Raw genomic sequence first — 18,275 nt, forward strand, 5'->3', positions numbered from 1 at the left:
TCCCTCATTTGAATTTTTATTTCCACACTAGACTACCTCCCTTCCTTACTCTGCCTTTCCTTTTCGGATCCGCTCTCGCCCTTGCTCGACTCCCCAGCGGCAGCGTGGCCATCATGTCCTTCAACCCCACCATCTTGTCACCTGTGAATGGCTCCAACGGGACCGCCGGCGGGGCCGAAGGCGGGAAGCCCCCCCCCCTCCCCACCGTCATGTTCATCTTCGGTGTGGTGGGCAACCTCATAGCCATCGTGGTGCTCTGCAAGTCACGGAAGGAGCAGAAGGAAACCACTTTCTACACGCTGGTCTGCGGGCTGGCAGTCACCGATCTCTTGGGGACCTGCCTGGTGAGTCCGGTCACTATCGCCACTTACCTGCAGAACCGCTGGCCGGGAGGACCAGCGCTCTGTGAGTACAGCTCCTTCATCCTCCTCTTCTTTGGACTCTCTGGCCTCAGCATTATCTGTGCCATGTCTATAGAGAGGTACCTGGCCATCAACCATGCCTATTTCTACAACCATTATGTAGACAGGAAACTCGCAGGACTCACACTCTTTGCCATCTACGCTTCCAACGTGCTCTTCTGTGCCCTCCCCAGCATGGGGCTCAGCAAATCTACCTTGCAGTACCCTTACACTTGGTGTTTCATAGACTGGCGAGCAAAGGAGGCCACCCATGCAGCATATTCCTACATGTATGCCGGCTTCAGCTCCTTCCTAATCATGGTCACCGTGATCTGCAACATCCTGGTATGCGTGGCCCTCATTCGCATGCACCGCCAGTTCATGCGACGCACATCCTTGGGGACAGACACCACCTCCAGCCGTTTATCTGACTTTCGCAGACGCCGGAGCTTCCGTCGGATGGCCGGAGCAGAGATCCAGATGGTTATTCTGCTCATTGCCACTTCCCTGGTGGTGGTCATCTGCTCCATTCCTCTGGTGGTGAGTAACATTTCGCAACCCTTCTTCTTTACATCAACCACACTGCTGAGTCTTTTCTCCTCCTAGTCTGTGCTTGCGGGACAGACTCCTATTTAGCTGGTGCTGCAGACTGTTACAGTAACTTAAAGGCTGTTAGCACACATGCATGGTGAGAGAAAGTCATGTTGATTTATATTTACAAAAGAAGGAAACACGCTTATCCCAAGTCCTGGGTTCCTTTGATTGGTTAAAATACAGCGCCAGAAATTCTCAATAATTTTTCCACTGTTGAACTGGAATCCAAAAGCAAAAATCTTACTCAGAGTTAAAGGCACTTTAAAGTTCACTTTCAAAATTAAGTTGTAATGAGTGAGGTTTGGGTCTGGCCTGCATTTCTGGATGTTTATTGTGTTTTAAAAATGTTCTGCTGTTGCGGAAGGGTCCTTGTGGTGTGGAAGGAGGAGAGAGCTCTCTTCACTTGGCACCAGCATTGCGCGGAGTGCTTCACACCCAAAATCTGTGTCGAGCTTCCCCTCCTGAGGGATTCACCCACTGTCTCTGGGCTGGATCCCACACTCTTACATCCCTCCAGCTGCTTCCCCACTGTGGGAGGCGTAAACTCGGTGCAACTACCCGTTGGTGTAATTCTCAGTTAAATGAGAGTCGGAGGAATCTGGCCCACATAAACCTAGAGATGGTACCGAAATGTCAGTCAGCATTACCACTAACCAATTGCTAATTTTCTGTAAATGGCTAATACAATTATTGTCATTGAATTGAATATGTGGGATGCACTTAGTTCTGTTCCTCCACCTTATCTCCAAGGAAGACAAAAAAAAAAAAACGAACCCACCAGCTGCAGGCTCAGTTCCTACTTGCCACCCACCATAATAAAACTTGGCGAACTTCTCTCCTCTTCTGGCTCAGAGACATTAAACAAATAGCTGGCTTGCCTTATTCGCCACCTTCCAAAGCACAGCATAGGGAGCCAAGCAGTGGTTGTCAGACAGAAAGTGGTTTTAGAGGGATTGGTTTAAGGGGGTTTATTGTCGGTAGGGTGATGCCTCTGTCATAGAGGGGCTACGTGTGTGAAATACAGCTGGCCAGCTGGGGATGCAAAAGAAATAGCATGTACCACGGTAAGGAAGTTCGGAGAAGTACAGGACTTGAGAGGTCAGCGAGTCCATCCCCCTGCTTCAGAGGAGCTGCAGTCGCAAGGGTCGGGCCAGTTTTGCCACATTACTAACATAAACAGGAGCCAGTGAAGTGTGGCTGTGCTGGAGCACCAGCGCCCTGGCTCTTGCCGAAGGCTGTCCCCCGTCCTTCAGCGCTGTCACTGTGCTTTGCTCTGTGGCGTGACTGAGCAGGGTTCCGTGCAGTCATTGCTTGGCATCTAAAGAAGTTGAGAGGTGCACGTGGGGTGTCCCCAGGACGTGCATATGTGTTAGATGGAGAAACTGCACACAACCTGCCCTGCAGCCCAGCCTCAGAAACTGCAGGGGTAAGCCAGCTTGGTGCTCCGGCAGGCATCAGCTCATGGGGCGGCCAAAACTCCAGCAATACCATGGCTTGACAGTACTTAGTTTGATTAATCTTGTATTGTAACAGCTACTTCACAAAACGGCAATATTGCGTGTTCGAAGGAGATGCCAGTAAATGCAGAGAATGGGTTCTGGGAATTAAATACAGTGTCGTAACGTGATACGGGGTATCAGCTGATGGATTTCAGCAGTTCCAGAAAAAAGCCAAACCTTATCCCATGGAGGAGCAGCTAGAGGAAGGCTGAGAAGTCTGTACGGAAAATGCGAAATGAAGTCGTTTGTATCCATTTGGAGCCAGGCAGTCTTTTACAGAATATTAAAAAACAAAAAAAGGGAAAAATCAAGAGGGAGGGGTTACCAGGAATGGAACTGCATTGTTGACAGTTAAAATTAATTAACCTGGGAGGGGCAAAACATTTATTATTTAAACAGTAGCTAGTGAAAAACTTAGCAGAATGTATGTGAAGGTGCAGGTGATGAAGTTGCCTAGTTCTCTCAGACCTTGATTTCACTACTTACAAAGGCACAGTGTTACTTTGGGAGTGCTCACAGGAGTTACTTTTTCCCCGCTAAAGCAGCACATCTTTTCTATATCTAACGCGAGGTAAGAGACTGTCATTTCACTTAGATGGATGACTAAGAAAAAAATGAAGCTTTCCACTAAAAAAAAAAAAATAGAAAAAAACCCAACCACATATATACACATCATCACAGCGTCCAGTGTGGTTAAATTTCTTCATTGTTATGTAGCTTTTATAAGTCATTTGCCTCCCCCTATGGGAATAAGGTATAGCCATATATACTTCTTTGTGCCATGATGTACTATAGCATATGCCGCTATATTAAGCCCTCTGGCTGCATATAGACTGTAAGATTTTGGATATGAAGTCAGAGAAGTGATACCTTTATGCTATAAATCGCTAGAAAGAGCCACTAGCAGAGACAGATAAATCACTGATACAGACATACATTGTCATGACTCGGGGGACTTTTAGGGACCCCCCACCGAGCAAGAGGTTCATCATCTAGAACAGGACAGCCTGGCGGTCATCAGGAACACGCAAGCGGTAAGGTGGTGGTGGTGGTGGTGTGATTCAGATACACAAAGCAGGCTCAGAGGGTGCTTTGTGACTGATGTTTTTTGATGAGCTGACTTCCTACTGATGATTTCAGCTGAATAAAAAGTCAAAGCAAAGCAACTTCTGAAAGAGATAGAAACCTCTAACATCTTAGAACAAACACTTTCACAGCCTAATAAAATAGCAGACACAGGCAGTCCAGCAGGCTACATTTATTAGGGTTTGACAAAAAATTTTCAAGTCTTAAAATACAGCCCTGAAATAATAAGAAAAGGCTGGTCTTGATTTAAAAAGTGGTTAAAGAACAGCAAACTGAGTCACAGAGAACAGCAGTTTTTAATAATGAGATACTCCAGCACTCAGTTTACAAGTCGGGTTGTTCAGTGTCTTAATTCATAAAATCAGCAAAATTTTACAGCGACAACAAGTGCTATAACAAAATTACGGGGGGATTGTGCAAAGGCTGAACAGATTTGACAGAACTGAACGCTGATCAAATTTATCAAGGAAAGAAAAGTTGAATAAAAAACATTAGGGAAAGGAAACTTTTCACATAACCTGGTGTGATCTCAATGTGCGGAAAGTGATGTCACAAACATGAAGAAGAATCTGACAACAGTTTAAAAATGAAATAAGGGAAATATATAAATCATGTGCTGACTCTTGTCCGCACTCCACACTGGTTATATCACTTTTTACAATAGTGTGGGTTTTTAGAAAATAGAATTGAACAGTTAAAAGTAGGGAATAAGTTATGTTAGGAAGAATTTTGTCAAGAATAGAGTTGAAATTATTATCCAGCCTTTAAAAAGAAAAAAAACCAAACCCTTTCAAGAGTAAACAGGCACACACTACTCAAAGTCTGTAATTCACTCCAGCAGTCTGTCAGATACTCTTAAGGTTTTTAAGTGCATGATCTATTTCTGATCGTGACCACTGAACATTGTTGTTAAATTACGGTGAAGTGGAAGATGTTTCAGAGTGCGTATCTGGTTGATTGCATGAAATAATCAGGAGTTTCTAACTTAATTGTTTAATTGATCTAAAAGTTTGGATTTTCTTTTGGCTTGGTTGGTTTTGACTTTTCTCTTTAAAAATCAGGGTCTGTCCGCAGCCAACAGCAAGGTGGCAGGCATGATTTTTGAGCAATGGAGTAGATACCAAGCAGACACCAAGCCCTTGAAGGGCAAAGGTTATTGGCTTGTAGAGCCGAAAAACTTGTTCCTGCTTACTACTGTATGTTTTTTTAAATTTATCCTATCAGTAATGCCGGGAGATTTTGAGGGCAGGTAGAAGCTATGGAGACAGTTACCACTGTGACAGTAATTATACAAGTCATTTTTTAGTACTTCATAGGATTGGAAATCATGATTTCCATTCGTAGTTAGTGAAAAGGAAAAGCAGCAAACAGCGCACAGGACTCTGATCCTTGCAAGTACCTATCACTTGAGTGTGAACTCACCATACCTTGGAGCTACGTGCTTTGTAACACAAACTGCTAACAAACAAACTGCTAGTACTTTTAAGATATGTTGCCTGAATTCTACAGCTACAAAGCTAACCTAAAAAAACCCTTGGTATTTGAACTGTTCTAGTTTGCTTCTTCCTTTAATTAGCATTTCAAATTGCACAAATTCAAGCATCAGGTTAGCTGACTTAGTAGTTGATTCAACTTAGAAGATGCAAGGCAATATCCTTTATCATGCTACCTGCTGTAGCAGAAGACTTCTGGCCAAAATAGGATACGTCTCTTGCTGTTCTTGTAGATGATACGTTAGTTAATGCTCACCAGTACGTAAAGAAATTATAAAACTGACATTCCAACAGAGATTAATTTTTATCTTACTGTGATTAAGATCTAATCCCAGCAATAGGTCTGAATTCATAAATGCATCTGACGTTTTGGGGGGCTTCTAATAAAAGACATGGGACCTTTCTGGGAAGTAGAAACTGTTTTGTACAGTCCGAAGTTTTCACTAAATAGGACCATTTTGTGAATCTTTAACCTAAACATGCCACATTTCTGTCCAAAGTTAATAAGGCATACAGACGTAACATAAAGCAAGCTGCCCTCTGTAATTGGCGATTGTCCTTTTCAGCCACAGAGTCAGAACTTAAGGACATTTTTGTCTTTCCAGAAAGTCTGCCAGGTAGACAGAAAAAGGTGAAATAGGTACCTCAATTTCATATGCTGCTTATCAAAAGAACAATCCCACTATTAAATCACTGACGTGTAACTATAGCTCCAAGTTTAAAAAAAAAAAAAAGTCAGGTCTCCAAAGTTGGACTGTGTACTACTTCAGCTATCTTCAAAGTGTGCCTTCTGGTTCTGTGATCTCTCATGAATTTATTAGCAAATACCCCTCCCTGTCACACCTTTAATCTTCCCGGTAGTGACTGCATTTAGTTGTATAAGCTGCTAGAAGGCCTCCACTCCCTCAGTGCTGTCCTTTGAACTCCTGACTCTCAAAAAAAAAGTCAGGTCTCCAAAGTTGGACTGTGTACTACTTCAGCTATCTTCAAAGTGTGCCTTCTGGTTCTGTGATCTCTCATGAATTTATTAGCAAATACCCCTCCCTGTCACACCTTTAATCTTCCCGGTAGTGACTGCATTTAGTTGTATAAGCTGCTAGAAGGCCTCCACTCCCTCAGTGCTGTCCTTTGAACTCCTGACTCTCAGGGCATGTACCTGTCCAATGATCCACTGGTCAAATACGTAGACCAGCATTTACACACTTCCAGGGTATATTCCCCTGCATAAGGAAGTCTCAGTACAGAAAAAGCAAAGGAGCATTTGGAAAGAAATGTTGTTAAGGTTAAATCCTGTGGGGAAATTTGACCTTTGTATATTTATACATTTGACCTCTGATAATTTTGGCAGGGGAAAAAAAATCTTGTACAAATGGTCAAGTAGGAATTTCAAGAACAGATTTGAGCCAATGCCAGGCAACATCGCATCAACTTATTTTTCAGCCTTCCAGGTCCAGGAGTCCCGACTGCTGCGTTTCGGGCTCAGTGCCGGTGTGGCTAACAGCAGCTTTACCTGCCCAAGCTGACCAAGGGAGTCACAAGACTTCTCCCTCCGTGCAGGGTTGACCAGTGGTTGCCCATTTCCAGTATTGGCTAGCCTCCTCTGGGATGCAGGTGGCAGAGCTGCTGGCAGGGTGGCTGGTGGCTCTGGGACGTGGGATGTCCATGGGACATCCGTGGGACATCCGTGCCACCTAGTGGTGCCCTCAGAAAAGGTGTCGCCGAGTCAGATGGGAGACTGGCTTCCCTGACACCCCTCCACCAGCAAATGGCTGGAGATTTTAATTTAGGGCACTTTTAAGGCATCATCAATGAATACCAGCCAAACTGTAGGTATTTAATCTATTTTGGCCTCTGGAGGGGCTGGTCTCCTCTCAGCCAGTGACACATGGAGTCATGTGGTGACAGACATCGGGTAGGAGGCTAATACAGAACAAATAATGGAAAAAATTTAAAGCAAGTAAAGCTTAATAAAAGAAAAACCCGTAAAAATAAGTTCGATATGCCTAAGAATACTCTTTGACGTACTTGAATTGCATGTTTGGCTTAACAGAAAAATAAAGTCAATAAATCAGTTGTCAGCTGTTTGGAGCAGTCCAGTCCAGTGCTGCAGTCATCTCATCATCTTGACCTATTAAAAATCTCCTAGTGGGGGGACCTTTCTTTTTTAAACTTTCTTTTTTGCAAACCATGATGCAGCAAGCAAACAGTTGAGGGTATGCAAACAATTCCAGTAAAGACAGGTGCCAGCAAAATGCATTTCTAAACTTGGAAATCAACAGCTCGGGGCTTGTTTCCAGAGTCTAGTGTACTTGGATTATAACCTGTGTTTCAGTTTATCTCTAAACAATTATTAGACCTTCACTAGAGGAACTGATTGTCCAGGTCTCCTCGGTAGGGTATCTCTTTGCAGGTAGCATAAGACTCGAGGTATACCAGGGAAGCAGGATTCAGTTCTGCATCTTTGCTCCTGAGTTCTGTCAGGAAAAAGGAACTTTTAAAAACATCAGCCAACATTTGGAGGTTCAGGGATTAATTATGAGGAGAAGGAGAGAGAAAGAGCCATTCCTTTCCTATCTATCTGCAACAAAGGTGGCCAATTTACAGCAGATGAATATCTCTGATTTTTTTTGCTATTTCCAAAAATAAGCTCATGGCTGCCCTCCAAGATGCCTGCCTTTGCCAGCCTCTTCTCTTGTCGTAGCTTGCAGTAGCAAATCTAGATCTCTGCTTTGAAATGCAGACTTCAATTTCCTGATGTAATTGTATAATTGTGTCTTCCTCTTCCCCCTTCTCCTTGGGTAGGTCCGTGTCTTTGTGAACCAGCTGTACCAGCCGGAATCAGTGAAGGATGTGCAGCAGAACCCTGACCTGCAAGCCATCCGCATTGCCTCGGTGAACCCCATTTTGGACCCATGGATCTACATCCTCCTCCGCAAGACTGTGCTCAGCAAAGCCATCGAGAAGATCAAATGCCTCTTCTGCCGCATTGGAGGGGCTCGGAGGCAGCACTCAGGGGGCAATTTCAACTGCGTGGATGGCCGTAGGACCTCCTCTGCCATGTCAAGTCAGTCGCCCTCCTTCATATCCCGTGAGCTGAGGGAGATCAGCAGCACCTCGCAAACGCTGCTCTACCCTCCCGAGTTAAGTGAAAGCAGCATCGGGGGCCGCGTGCTGCTTCCAGGCCCCAGTGCCAGCTTGGCTCAGTCTGACACCACGTCAGTAAGGACACTGCGTAGCTCGGAGACCTCGGACTCTTCACAGGGGCAGGACTCTGAGAGCGTCTTCCTGGTGAATGAAATCAGGTCTGGCAGCAGGGTCAGCTCCGCATCCAAGGGCAGCCCTCTCCAGGTCACCTTCCCCACAGAGACATTGAATTTGTCAGAAAAGTGTATATAGATAGCCGTGAAAGGCATCAACCCTGGGGATACTTACCGATATATTGGAAAAACTGGTGCAATAGATAGGTGTTCTGCCTGTTTGAGGGGAGAGGGGTTCAGCTGTGCTCCAAAGGGCTATTTTTCTCTTGCTATGTGATGGGTACACTTCTTTTAGACTACTGAGGACTGTGTGAAACAGACACTGCACTTGGGCCTTGCCATCAGAAATGGTACAAGGCAGGTCTAATGGGACTGGAAACATGAACTGCCTTGTCTTGTTCTGGGACACAGGAGAGCTATTGGGCCTCTGGAAATAAAAGGACCCATCACTTTCTTTTTTCTTTCTGTCCCTTTCCAAATTTGGTAGAACTGTGTTTTCTCTCCCCGTAGTTGCTCAGCTATCAAGAGTTTAAGCTTCTGGTACTAGAGCTGAATGTGAGGCAGCTGCTAGGAACTGGATATAGCTACTCCGAGAGCTGCCTGGGGCAGGATTTTAAAGTGTCTCACTAAAGCATGAAAATGTGAATTTTTACCGCTGTATATATATCAGGACTGAGGATATTTAAAAGTCTATTCTTCTCTATGAGAAGGTTTTTTATTAATACAAGGTATATAGAAACGATTGCCAGCCTTGTCTATGCTAGATTCACAGCTGATGAGGCAATTCTCTAGCTGAGAATACATAAGCACTTTCTGAGTGAAATGGGTATATGTGCGCTATTAAGAGAAAAAAAGAAAACACATCCTTTCAGTTAAGAATATTCCTTTTCAGTATACATACGTACTAAAAAGCCAGATTTTATTTACATGCTGAGAACGTTTCTCTGTATAACACATCCGCGCCTCTCCGAGTACTTTGGCCCGCATTCTGCACACACTTAGGCACACACTCAACATCGCCCCTCAGAGAGTCCCTCTGCTGCCAGGGAGACTCCTTACATGTAAAGTTAAGGACATATAGAAGTGCTTTCAATATCAGGGCCTAAAATTTTCAACCTCTGGTTAATAGTCTTAATATTCACTTTAGTTAAAGCATCACTGATGTAATAAAGGTATTTTTTCATAACATTTATCATTTTACTTTAAATAGTAAATAGAATTCTATGACTGTGTAATCTGATACTCCATCAAATAAATGTACAAAACCATGGAAGCAGAATCTTCATTTAAAAGTATAGGTTATATAGAAACATATCCTGGTCTTGCAGCCCTTGAAAATCATTTGTTCCTAGGGTTTTAATGGCAAACACATCACCAAAACCAGCTGTTAACCACTGACAAAAAGGAGTTTTGTGGTTTATGTTGTAAGGTTTCGATCTTGTTCCAGAAACACTGTTTATCAAAATAATTCTGTACAGATATATGGAGGATGTTTTGTCAAATACTAAGCATGTTATGCTGCTTGAAGTGTTTTCATGTGAAATGCTTTATTGTAATCTTGAGCCTTATGTTGATATGTTTAAGCAGTTGTACTGACCAAAGTAATTTTGGAGATCACAATTAAATGGAAATGTTCTGCTTGATCTCAGAAGTTTTTATGAGTCTGCCATGCAGTAGCAACTCCTCACCTTAACAAGCCTCCCATCTCGGAATGCTTTGCACTGAGCTGCTGTCAAAGCATACTTTGTTCTGTAAGTTTGCAAAACACCACAGAGCAATCGCCATCAGAAGAGGCAGCCATCTTCAAAAATGTCCCCAAGAGCACTGACACAAAGCCACAGAAACTTTTCATGCAAACAAGCAAGAATAAAAAACTATACTCAAACCTCAGGCCTGCTCCACTTTTCCACTAGTTAAGCTGGAGAACAGCTTATTACTCAAGTTCCGACTGCAGCTACAGATAAAGATCTGCCTGAATTCTTTGCAATTACACCACTTAACTATGGTCTGTTGCTCACTAGTGACCAACAAATAGAGCACACTCATTGTACTTCCCAAGGCAGGGAGCAGGACCTGGTGGAGCGGGACAGCGGGACTGCCACCCGCAGATGCACCACCTATTCCAACACTGGAGCACGCCTTTGCTGCTGGCCCGAAGCAGCACGCCAGTGTTACTGGTACTGTATGCAGTGACAGAATTAAATATCTACCGTGTACAGTATTTAAATGAGCCAGGGCTTATTATTTCTGGTTTCTGAATTTATTATTTTATTACTACTATTGTTATTTCTCATCACTACTGATGAGAAACACATGTGGTCCGGAAAGAGCTTTAAGCAAGAGCAGACTACCTTAAGCAGCTTCCCTTAGCTAAGATGTGCAGTAAGCTGGAGGTGTCCCTCCTGCCCGCAGCACCGCTGCTCTGTCAGTAGTGGACCGGACTCGCAGCACACATCATCATCAACACTAACACCCTCAGTAACGAACTCAGGGATTCCCAAACAGCCCACAGGTTACGGAGTCTCCTGGGCAACACTGGAACCACCTGCCACAACTCGATGGCAGTGCACAGAGACAGAACGGGAGCACCTTGCCTGCCTCGTTGCACACACGGACGGGTGCTCAGAAGTAGCCTGGCTGAAAGGACTGGGCAAGCGTGCCTCCGTTCAGGGTGACAGACTATTACATCTCCCTCACCTTCCCTGGCAGCCCTGCTCAGCTTTGGCACCCCCCCTCCACACTGAATTACCTTCCTCAGCCACCCTGAGCATCACAGATGTCATAAAATGCAGCTACAAGTTTGTAGAGATTAATTTGCCCCATGGAAGTTAAGAGGTTATTTTTCTGCTAGGTATTACATGTAGCTTCCATGCACTCAAAAGGGCTCCCCTTCTCACACATAATAGCTCCCTTCCACTCCTGGCCCCCAGAGATCCATACACCCCAAAAACAACCTGCCTTCCACATCCACATCTGCTTTCCACAGTCCTCTGGGTTCACAGATAATGCACTAATTTGCCATTCAAATTCACTTCTTACACCAAAACTGCATCCCCTTGACTCCATCCTGCGACCAGCAGTCCGCCTCCCTCACTTCCAGCAGCCTGTCCCGCCCACATGTCCCAGGCCACTGCTTCCCCTAACTCCTTCCTTTCAGAAGTACTGCTAGACCACCCACCCCATTACCATGCCCCAGATCCCAGCCCTAACTCAGTTTGAGCCCCTGTCGTGTGGCGTGGCTTAGAGAATCTACCCACCAGCAGCAGGATGGAAGCCGGTACCTGTAGGAGGCAGCGGTTTCTATGAAAATTTGTAGACTATTTTGAATCTCTGATCAATAATATGTTAGCATTATGATTGGGCCCAGATTTAGGGTGTAGGCTATACTGACAGAGGGCTTGGATGATAAGGGTGGGCAGTAGGATCCTGTTTTAAATCAAGCTTATCCATCTCTGCTGTCTGCAACACTAGTGCTGCCTAACCCAAACTGGTGCAATAGGCACAACGCCGAAGCACCAACAAAATCAGTGTAATCCGCTATCTTCAAATGACACCAACCACCACCCTAACCAAGCAGCTTTCTACAAACTTTTAGTCCTGCTCCTAGACAATGGCAAATCTATTCAACTTAAGGGAGATTTACTCTTCAAGCTATTAAATACTACCAGACTTTTCCAGTCCGAGGCCTTGTTCTAGACCTGCCAGCTTTACCAGATCTGGAAACCAACTGAAGTCTCTATCGCCTGCTTTCTGAACCCAAATAGTCAGCTCCTTCCCCACCTCTAATCCTTCCCCTTGACTGTTTACCATCTACAACCCCTAGAGCTGCTGGAGTTGCAGCTCCTAGAAAATCAACCTTCAAAACCAGGCCAGCACATCTGGCAGGATCCAGCAACCATCCCTGCTCAGCTCCTCCTGCTTCCAAACTAGCCCTCTCTGGAGATACCATGGGCCAAGGACTCCACTCCCTTCAAGAGCACGACGCTAACATAAAACCGACCCACAATAAACACGCAGTGTCTGCAACCTGCCAATAAACTGAGCCCACGTGTTTCTGCTTTCCTGTGCCCCAGTCCTAAGTGCACTTATAATAGTTTTATAGCTATTATATGACCTCAAAATAAATTATATATAAAAAAATATATATATATAATTAATTTATATAAAGCTATTATATGACCTCAAAAGCACCTGCCCCCAACATTAGTTTTTACCTGCTTCCCCTTGGTTTTGGAAACAAGGAAGAGGGGGCACTTACCTTGTATGGCCAAGTAAGTTTCCAATGCTACCTCTCCCATCTTGATTCCCAACACCAACAGATGTTCAAAGACAACTTTCAGGAACTCGAAGAGTAGAGGAAACTCTTACATTTGGTTTTTTCCCCTCCATTAACTACTTCAAAAATCCAATCTCTTATCAAATTAGAGTCACTGTTGTGTTATCTGATACATACTTTCACCCTCTAGTTTTGTCAGAAAGGATTTTTTCCCTCTCCGTATAAGCTATGTTTAGTTTTCTAAAGATACTTATCTCTGTCTATAAGGGTGGAATTCATCTGCCCTGTTTCAGCATTCACTGCCAGTCAGTCACCTTCAGCTTCCTTTGTAGTCAATGGAAATAATTAGGCACCTCGGGTGGCTGATTCAACTCATTCTAAGATACTTATCTAACACAAGGCATATGAATGGCCCTCTGAGGCTGTGTATTTCTTTCCACTGGATATAAAGGCATTCAAAGGAAAAAAAATTATATTTAAATGTTTAATTGTATATTTTAAATTAAGCAAAATTAATCCACCTAGCCTATAATTGTTGTTGAGACTTCCCCTTTTAAAGACATTGCAACACTTGAGCATTTCAATATATGATTCATATGGAAGGCAAACACGGAAGCTACTGCAAACAGATATCCTATTTTTGTCAACAAAGGCTTTCTCCTTTGGGTCCCTTCTTATTTGGATACCCCTGAGAATTTTAAAAGCCCTTAGCACTACCCTTTATTACACATTTTCCCTGAGATGTCTTCTTTTTTTTTTCCTGTAACACATTAACATGTTCAGCAGCGACAGAAGCAGCTGATTAAATGAGTAACATTCTAAAATAGTCAGTGGTAACTTACTGTTGTTATAACCAAAAGAATAAGCAGGCATCACTAAGCAGCAGAGAAGTCAGCATTTTATTCAAACAGATCAAAAAAATCCCATACATGCAGAACATGGCATGTTGTACAAAAACCAATGTTGAAATCATCAGGTTTTGAACTTCTGCTCAGCTTCAGTGTAACAGTGTCAGAACTCATCTGCTCTACAGTGCTCTATAGGACACTACAGTCCCCGCAACACCTAGAATTCATAACCTAATCTAATCAGAAGGAAAATGCATTTCGTACAGGGCATGGAAACCACCACCCCTCAAGCCCAGGGCAGCCATTCTGCCTGATGGTGCAGATGTGCACCCCTCCACCAGTTTGGCCCAGCAGTGCTGAAGTCAACGGGAATTTTGTGAACCATTTCAGTGGAAACAGATTCTGTGATAACGGTGACCTCTGAAAGGAGGGAGGCAGTCCTTCCTGTATGAGTAAACACGTAACACTGACGCAAGTATAGAGCGTAAAGAAATAAAAGGTGTCTTGGAGTATAGCCGAGCTCCTTCAGAATGGAAACACACCTTATGGCTTCCTGCACATTTCCTGTTCTAGCCAGAGAATGTCTCCTCTTTGAAGAAATCTGCCGAAATCCTTCTCATACTAACTCTTCCTATGGTTGATTAGATTGTATTACTATTTAAGTTGGTAGGAAAAATAAGATGAACAAATTCTTCAACGGTGACAATTTAAGCTGTCTATCAAACCATATCTTATCAAATGCCTATTCAGTAAGCATTTATGATCTATTTCTGAACTGAATGAACAAATAAAAATGTAGCATGGTGATGTTTTACATTTCTTAATATATTTTAGTTGCTGTCATTATATTTATCTTGAATATTCAGGAGATGTTAAAAAGTGTGAATTTTTTGTGTGTGTGCATGCAAGCACAGGTCTGAAAATTCATATATAGAGAAAAATACATTCAGGAGGAATCTTGCAAAAATTAATGAAAACTTAATAAGCACAACATGGCAATCAAGTTTTTGAAAGGGATATTTAATTTCTGCAAAGACTGTAAGTGTCCCCTTGAATAAGATACTCAACTGAGAGTATGATCTGAGATAAGTAATTTTTCTACAGTCCACTTTGTATTGCAAAAATCAGTATGCTTCTCGAGCAAGATTATTTCCTTTAAAAATGTGGTTTTCTGAAAATAGAAATCAGATGCGAAAAATGCAAAGATGGCCGAGTTCAAAAGGTTTCACTTGTCTACAAAAGTATTATTCAAATGTTTTTATAATGTAAAATGTTATCACGTAGAAATTACGTATTCCTGATCCTGAATTCTCCGGGAATCCCTCAGCTGACCATTTTTTCCAGTGCAGTTAGGAGGCAACCATCTCTACCACGTCTCTGAGACAATGAAGAGAGAGCAGTCTCAGCACGGAGCACATCCAAGAAACAGCCTGACTTTGTTTCTCTGAACCAACAGCTGCCTTCCCCGAAAGAAAGATGAACATTAAACAAATCCCTTATGTTGTGCCTCTAAATTAACACACTGTGAATACCCACCACCCCAATCCAAAATCCAAAAAAGATAAAAAGGAAGACTCAGTCAATGCTGTCCTGAAAAACTGGCCCGCTAAGTACATACTTCAAATGGCAGGTCATGAGAATTTGGAAAAACAAATTGACTCCCTTTATCAGATTAGCCTCACTAGGAAAGAAAAGGCTAACCGTAACAGACTTCAGACATACCTATTTCCAACTCCCACCATTTTACTTCTGGTCATGTCTGTAGCACAGCCCTCAAGATAAGGAAAGGCCAATTTCAGTCTCAGCTGAACGTTCTTTCTTCTGGTGAAACATTAAGTAATAACTAAGCATTCAGGGGCTTGTTTGGTATAGCATTTCTGTTCATCTAATCAGAAAGTGTTCAACCCGTTCACCTATGAAAGCAACATAAGGGTTTCTACTGATTTCAATTAACTACAAATCAGATGCCAGATCTATCTCACACACACACAGAAGCAAAACAATAACACAGCTCTGCTTCATAGGAAAAGTAATCTTAATGAAAATAGAGACTCCTGATAACAGAGAACAGTTCACACTTTAACTGGAAGATAAATAATGTTAACGAATAAGGACTGAAATTGATTTTTAAAAAATCCCTTTTTCTTTCACAGTTTAAAGGTTATTAATTACTGGGAGAATGCAGACACTAACTTGTAAAATTATGAAATACAGAAAGATGAAAGCAGTTGTTAGAATGTAGTTAAGCATTTTAACATTACATTTCTTCACAAGACTTTTAGAATCAACTCTCAGCTTTCTTCTCCAAAAATATGGATGGAACAACAAATCAGGTCCTTGCTTTTTCAATTTACAAAAGAAACTTCTATTCTTTAACTTTTTTGGGCTCTCCCACTGCTTAAAAAACAAAACCAAAGCAAGCCCAATACAATAAATAACACTAGTTCTTAAAGTACTGGTAACTGTAACTGGTTGCCAGTACTGGCAACCCATGAGGCTGCCCTATCGGGCTCTGATGAAAAGGGTTTCATCAGGACTTGTAGGACAATTCTCATTCTCAGTAACAGTCTCTACTGTGCCTGAAGCAGACACAATCACCACCGTTTTAGCTGCAGAAAGAGCTTTCTCTTTCTCTGCAATGGCAGCACAGACTGCCACAATTTCATCACTTTCAAAGTCATAGTCTGGGATTGATTCTTGTGCAGGGTCTTTTTCTTTTGCCAGTGCTTGCACTGCCTCAGTCTTTGTTGCCTTCTGCTGTTCATGTAGTTTTCTTGCCCAGGAAAGGTCCTCTTTCCATACTTCAGGGTTCATTGGAAAGATGTGTAGGGATACCTGGAAACTTCGGATTGCCTGTAAACAGAATAGGGAAGACACGAGTTTTAAAGCCTGCATATTTAATCATATAAATTAACAGGAAAAAACAATGATGTACATCACTGAAGCAAAGACAAAAGTGATTTTACTCCAGTCTGTCTTCGGTGGAAAAATCCTCCCTCAGCACTAAGTTCAGTAGCAGTGTTACCCCCAAACAACTGTGCATACAAGTGTCTGTAAGTACGAAGAAAACATTAAAAAATCAGATACTGGCAACAAGAGCACAAATAAGAGTTCACATGTCAAAAATAATACTGTAATTAAGAAGGTAAAAGCAAAAGTAATTTTTGTTTTGTTGGCTTTCTATCCCACTTTTTTCCTATCATCAGACATATGGGAAGGCAAAAGCAGACAGATGTGGTTTGAAGAAATACAGAAAAGGGATGACTGGGATTTGAAGTATCACTAAGAATGCTGCTTTTAAATTAGCACGTGGTCATTTCACATACAGACCTAATACTACAGTGATCCTAGCCCTTTGATAAGCAGTTTCTGTAACAGGTTTGTGGTTACAAACACACTTACCTGAACAGGCAAAAGTAGACAAATAAGCTCCCAACTTGGAGAGCTGCTCTAAGAAAGAACTCCTATAATCTTATACACCATGTAGTATTAATACAATTAAGTATAGCTGGTACTGTGTCTCCCGTCTTTCAGCTCAACTGGGAAAGTTCCACAAGTACAAATACTCAGCACAGAAGCTGTTAAATATAAAAAAAAAATGTGATCATCTAATCCAGTAGATGTGATACTCAGTAATAAGAAGACATTGCTACGATACTGAAAAAATGCTAGACAAAGAATTAAAACTGCGTGGGACTTACGCTAACAGTGAAAAGGTCAAGACTGACCTTATCTACTCAGACTTACTTGTACGTACACAGAGGCATGTGTGTATTTCACATTTATGACTGTATGGTCAGTTACGAAAATGGCCACCTGGGTGACCAAACTCTTACGTGACGATGTACAGAAGCCTTCCAGTAGGGTGGGAAAACAGTGACGATATGAATTTGGATTGTATTTGGGAAGAGTCCTAGCAACTTGCATATAAAGACTTTAATGATGTATGAACAATCACCAAATTCCATATTCTGTTGTAATTTATAAATACTTAAAGCATGCAAATTAATTTGGAAAATCACAGCTTTTCATCTGCATTGACAGAAACTGCCAATTCGTCCTTCTGCTGGCACAGATTAATATACTATCTCTGTATGACGTGAACTCAGCAGATAAGAGACACAAATGAGATTTCAGAAATGCTGATTATGCTATCAATATTATTGCTGTTATAATAAGCAGCCTTTCAGTTCCAAGAAAAAAAATAATACTACTTCATTATTGGTCCATAGCCAGCTCTGAAGCGTAGGAGCATGCTGAACTTTAAACAGAAGGAGGAGTCCAGTTTAATTCTTGCAGAACAGTGTAATTTTATTCAATTTTGCTAGCTTTTAATTGCCAGGGGTAGATGAGCTACAAGTAAACACTAAATGCTCTTTATATTTCTGTCGAAAACAAAATATAAACACCATCTGCTTTTAAGCTTTCCATGAAAGAGGCCCCCCAATTAAAACCTGTCTATATAGTTGTGTTCATGCACATTAAACAAAGCTATCAAATATAAGGTAACATTTAATAAACTTAGAAGATGCCTTAATGATTCATACAATAGAGCATGAAACAATCATCTTTGTAAATCTATTAGAAAAAAGATAGTTTAAATTTTTATAAATTAATAATAAAATAATAAATTTTAAGTTCTGCAAAAGATCAGAGGGATTCATTTTAAAGCAGCACTGTAATACTAAAAAATACAGAATTGTCATCCACAAAAAAATGTTATGTTGCCACTGCTTCCACACCCATTAATTTCTATTAAGACAGAAGAAAAGAAAATAAAAGTGCTACTTTTAATTCTCCCACATCAGGAGATGTAAATCT

At 42.1% G+C, this 18,275-nt stretch overlaps 2 protein-coding genes across 2 annotated transcripts in view; one reads left to right on the forward strand and one right to left on the reverse strand.

The window, feature by feature from the left end:
* Window positions 1–24: 24 nt before the first annotated feature.
* On the forward strand, window positions 25–9,081 carry PTGER4 (prostaglandin E receptor 4). Its single transcript, XM_009647329.2, has 2 exons — window positions 25–941; window positions 7,876–9,081. Exons 1-2 carry the CDS (start codon window positions 114–116, stop codon window positions 8,467–8,469), a joined length of 1,422 nt encoding a protein of 473 aa, XP_009645624.1. The 5' UTR covers window positions 25–113; the 3' UTR covers window positions 8,470–9,081.
* Window positions 9,082–13,496: 4,415 nt separating this feature from the next.
* The window catches only part of TTC33 (tetratricopeptide repeat domain 33), a 48,502-nt gene continuing 43,723 nt past the window's right edge, over window positions 13,497–18,275 (reverse strand). Inside the window, exon 5 of the mRNA XM_009647330.2 lies at window positions 13,497–16,307. Within this exon, the coding sequence (XP_009645625.1) occupies window positions 15,957–16,307 (351 nt within the window). The 3' untranslated portion in view covers window positions 13,497–15,956. The remainder of the gene's footprint in view (window positions 16,308–18,275) is intronic.

Source organism: Egretta garzetta, unplaced genomic scaffold, assembly GCF_000687185.1.
Source record: "Egretta garzetta isolate BGI_Z169 unplaced genomic scaffold, ASM68718v1 scaffold59, whole genome shotgun sequence".
Lineage (NCBI taxonomy): Eukaryota > Metazoa > Chordata > Aves > Pelecaniformes > Ardeidae > Egretta > Egretta garzetta.

What these genes read in the sequence shown, in the direction of transcription:
- PTGER4 (XM_009647329.2), top strand. Translation starts at nt 114, where the DNA reads ATGTCCTTCAACCCCACCATCTTGTCACCTGTGAATGGCTCCAACGGG. An exon ending in TCTGCTCCATTCCTCTGGTG is followed by an intron (nt 942 to 7,875) that starts GTGAGTAACATT and finishes CTCCTTGGGTAG; the next exon opens with GTCCGTGTCTTTGTGAACCA.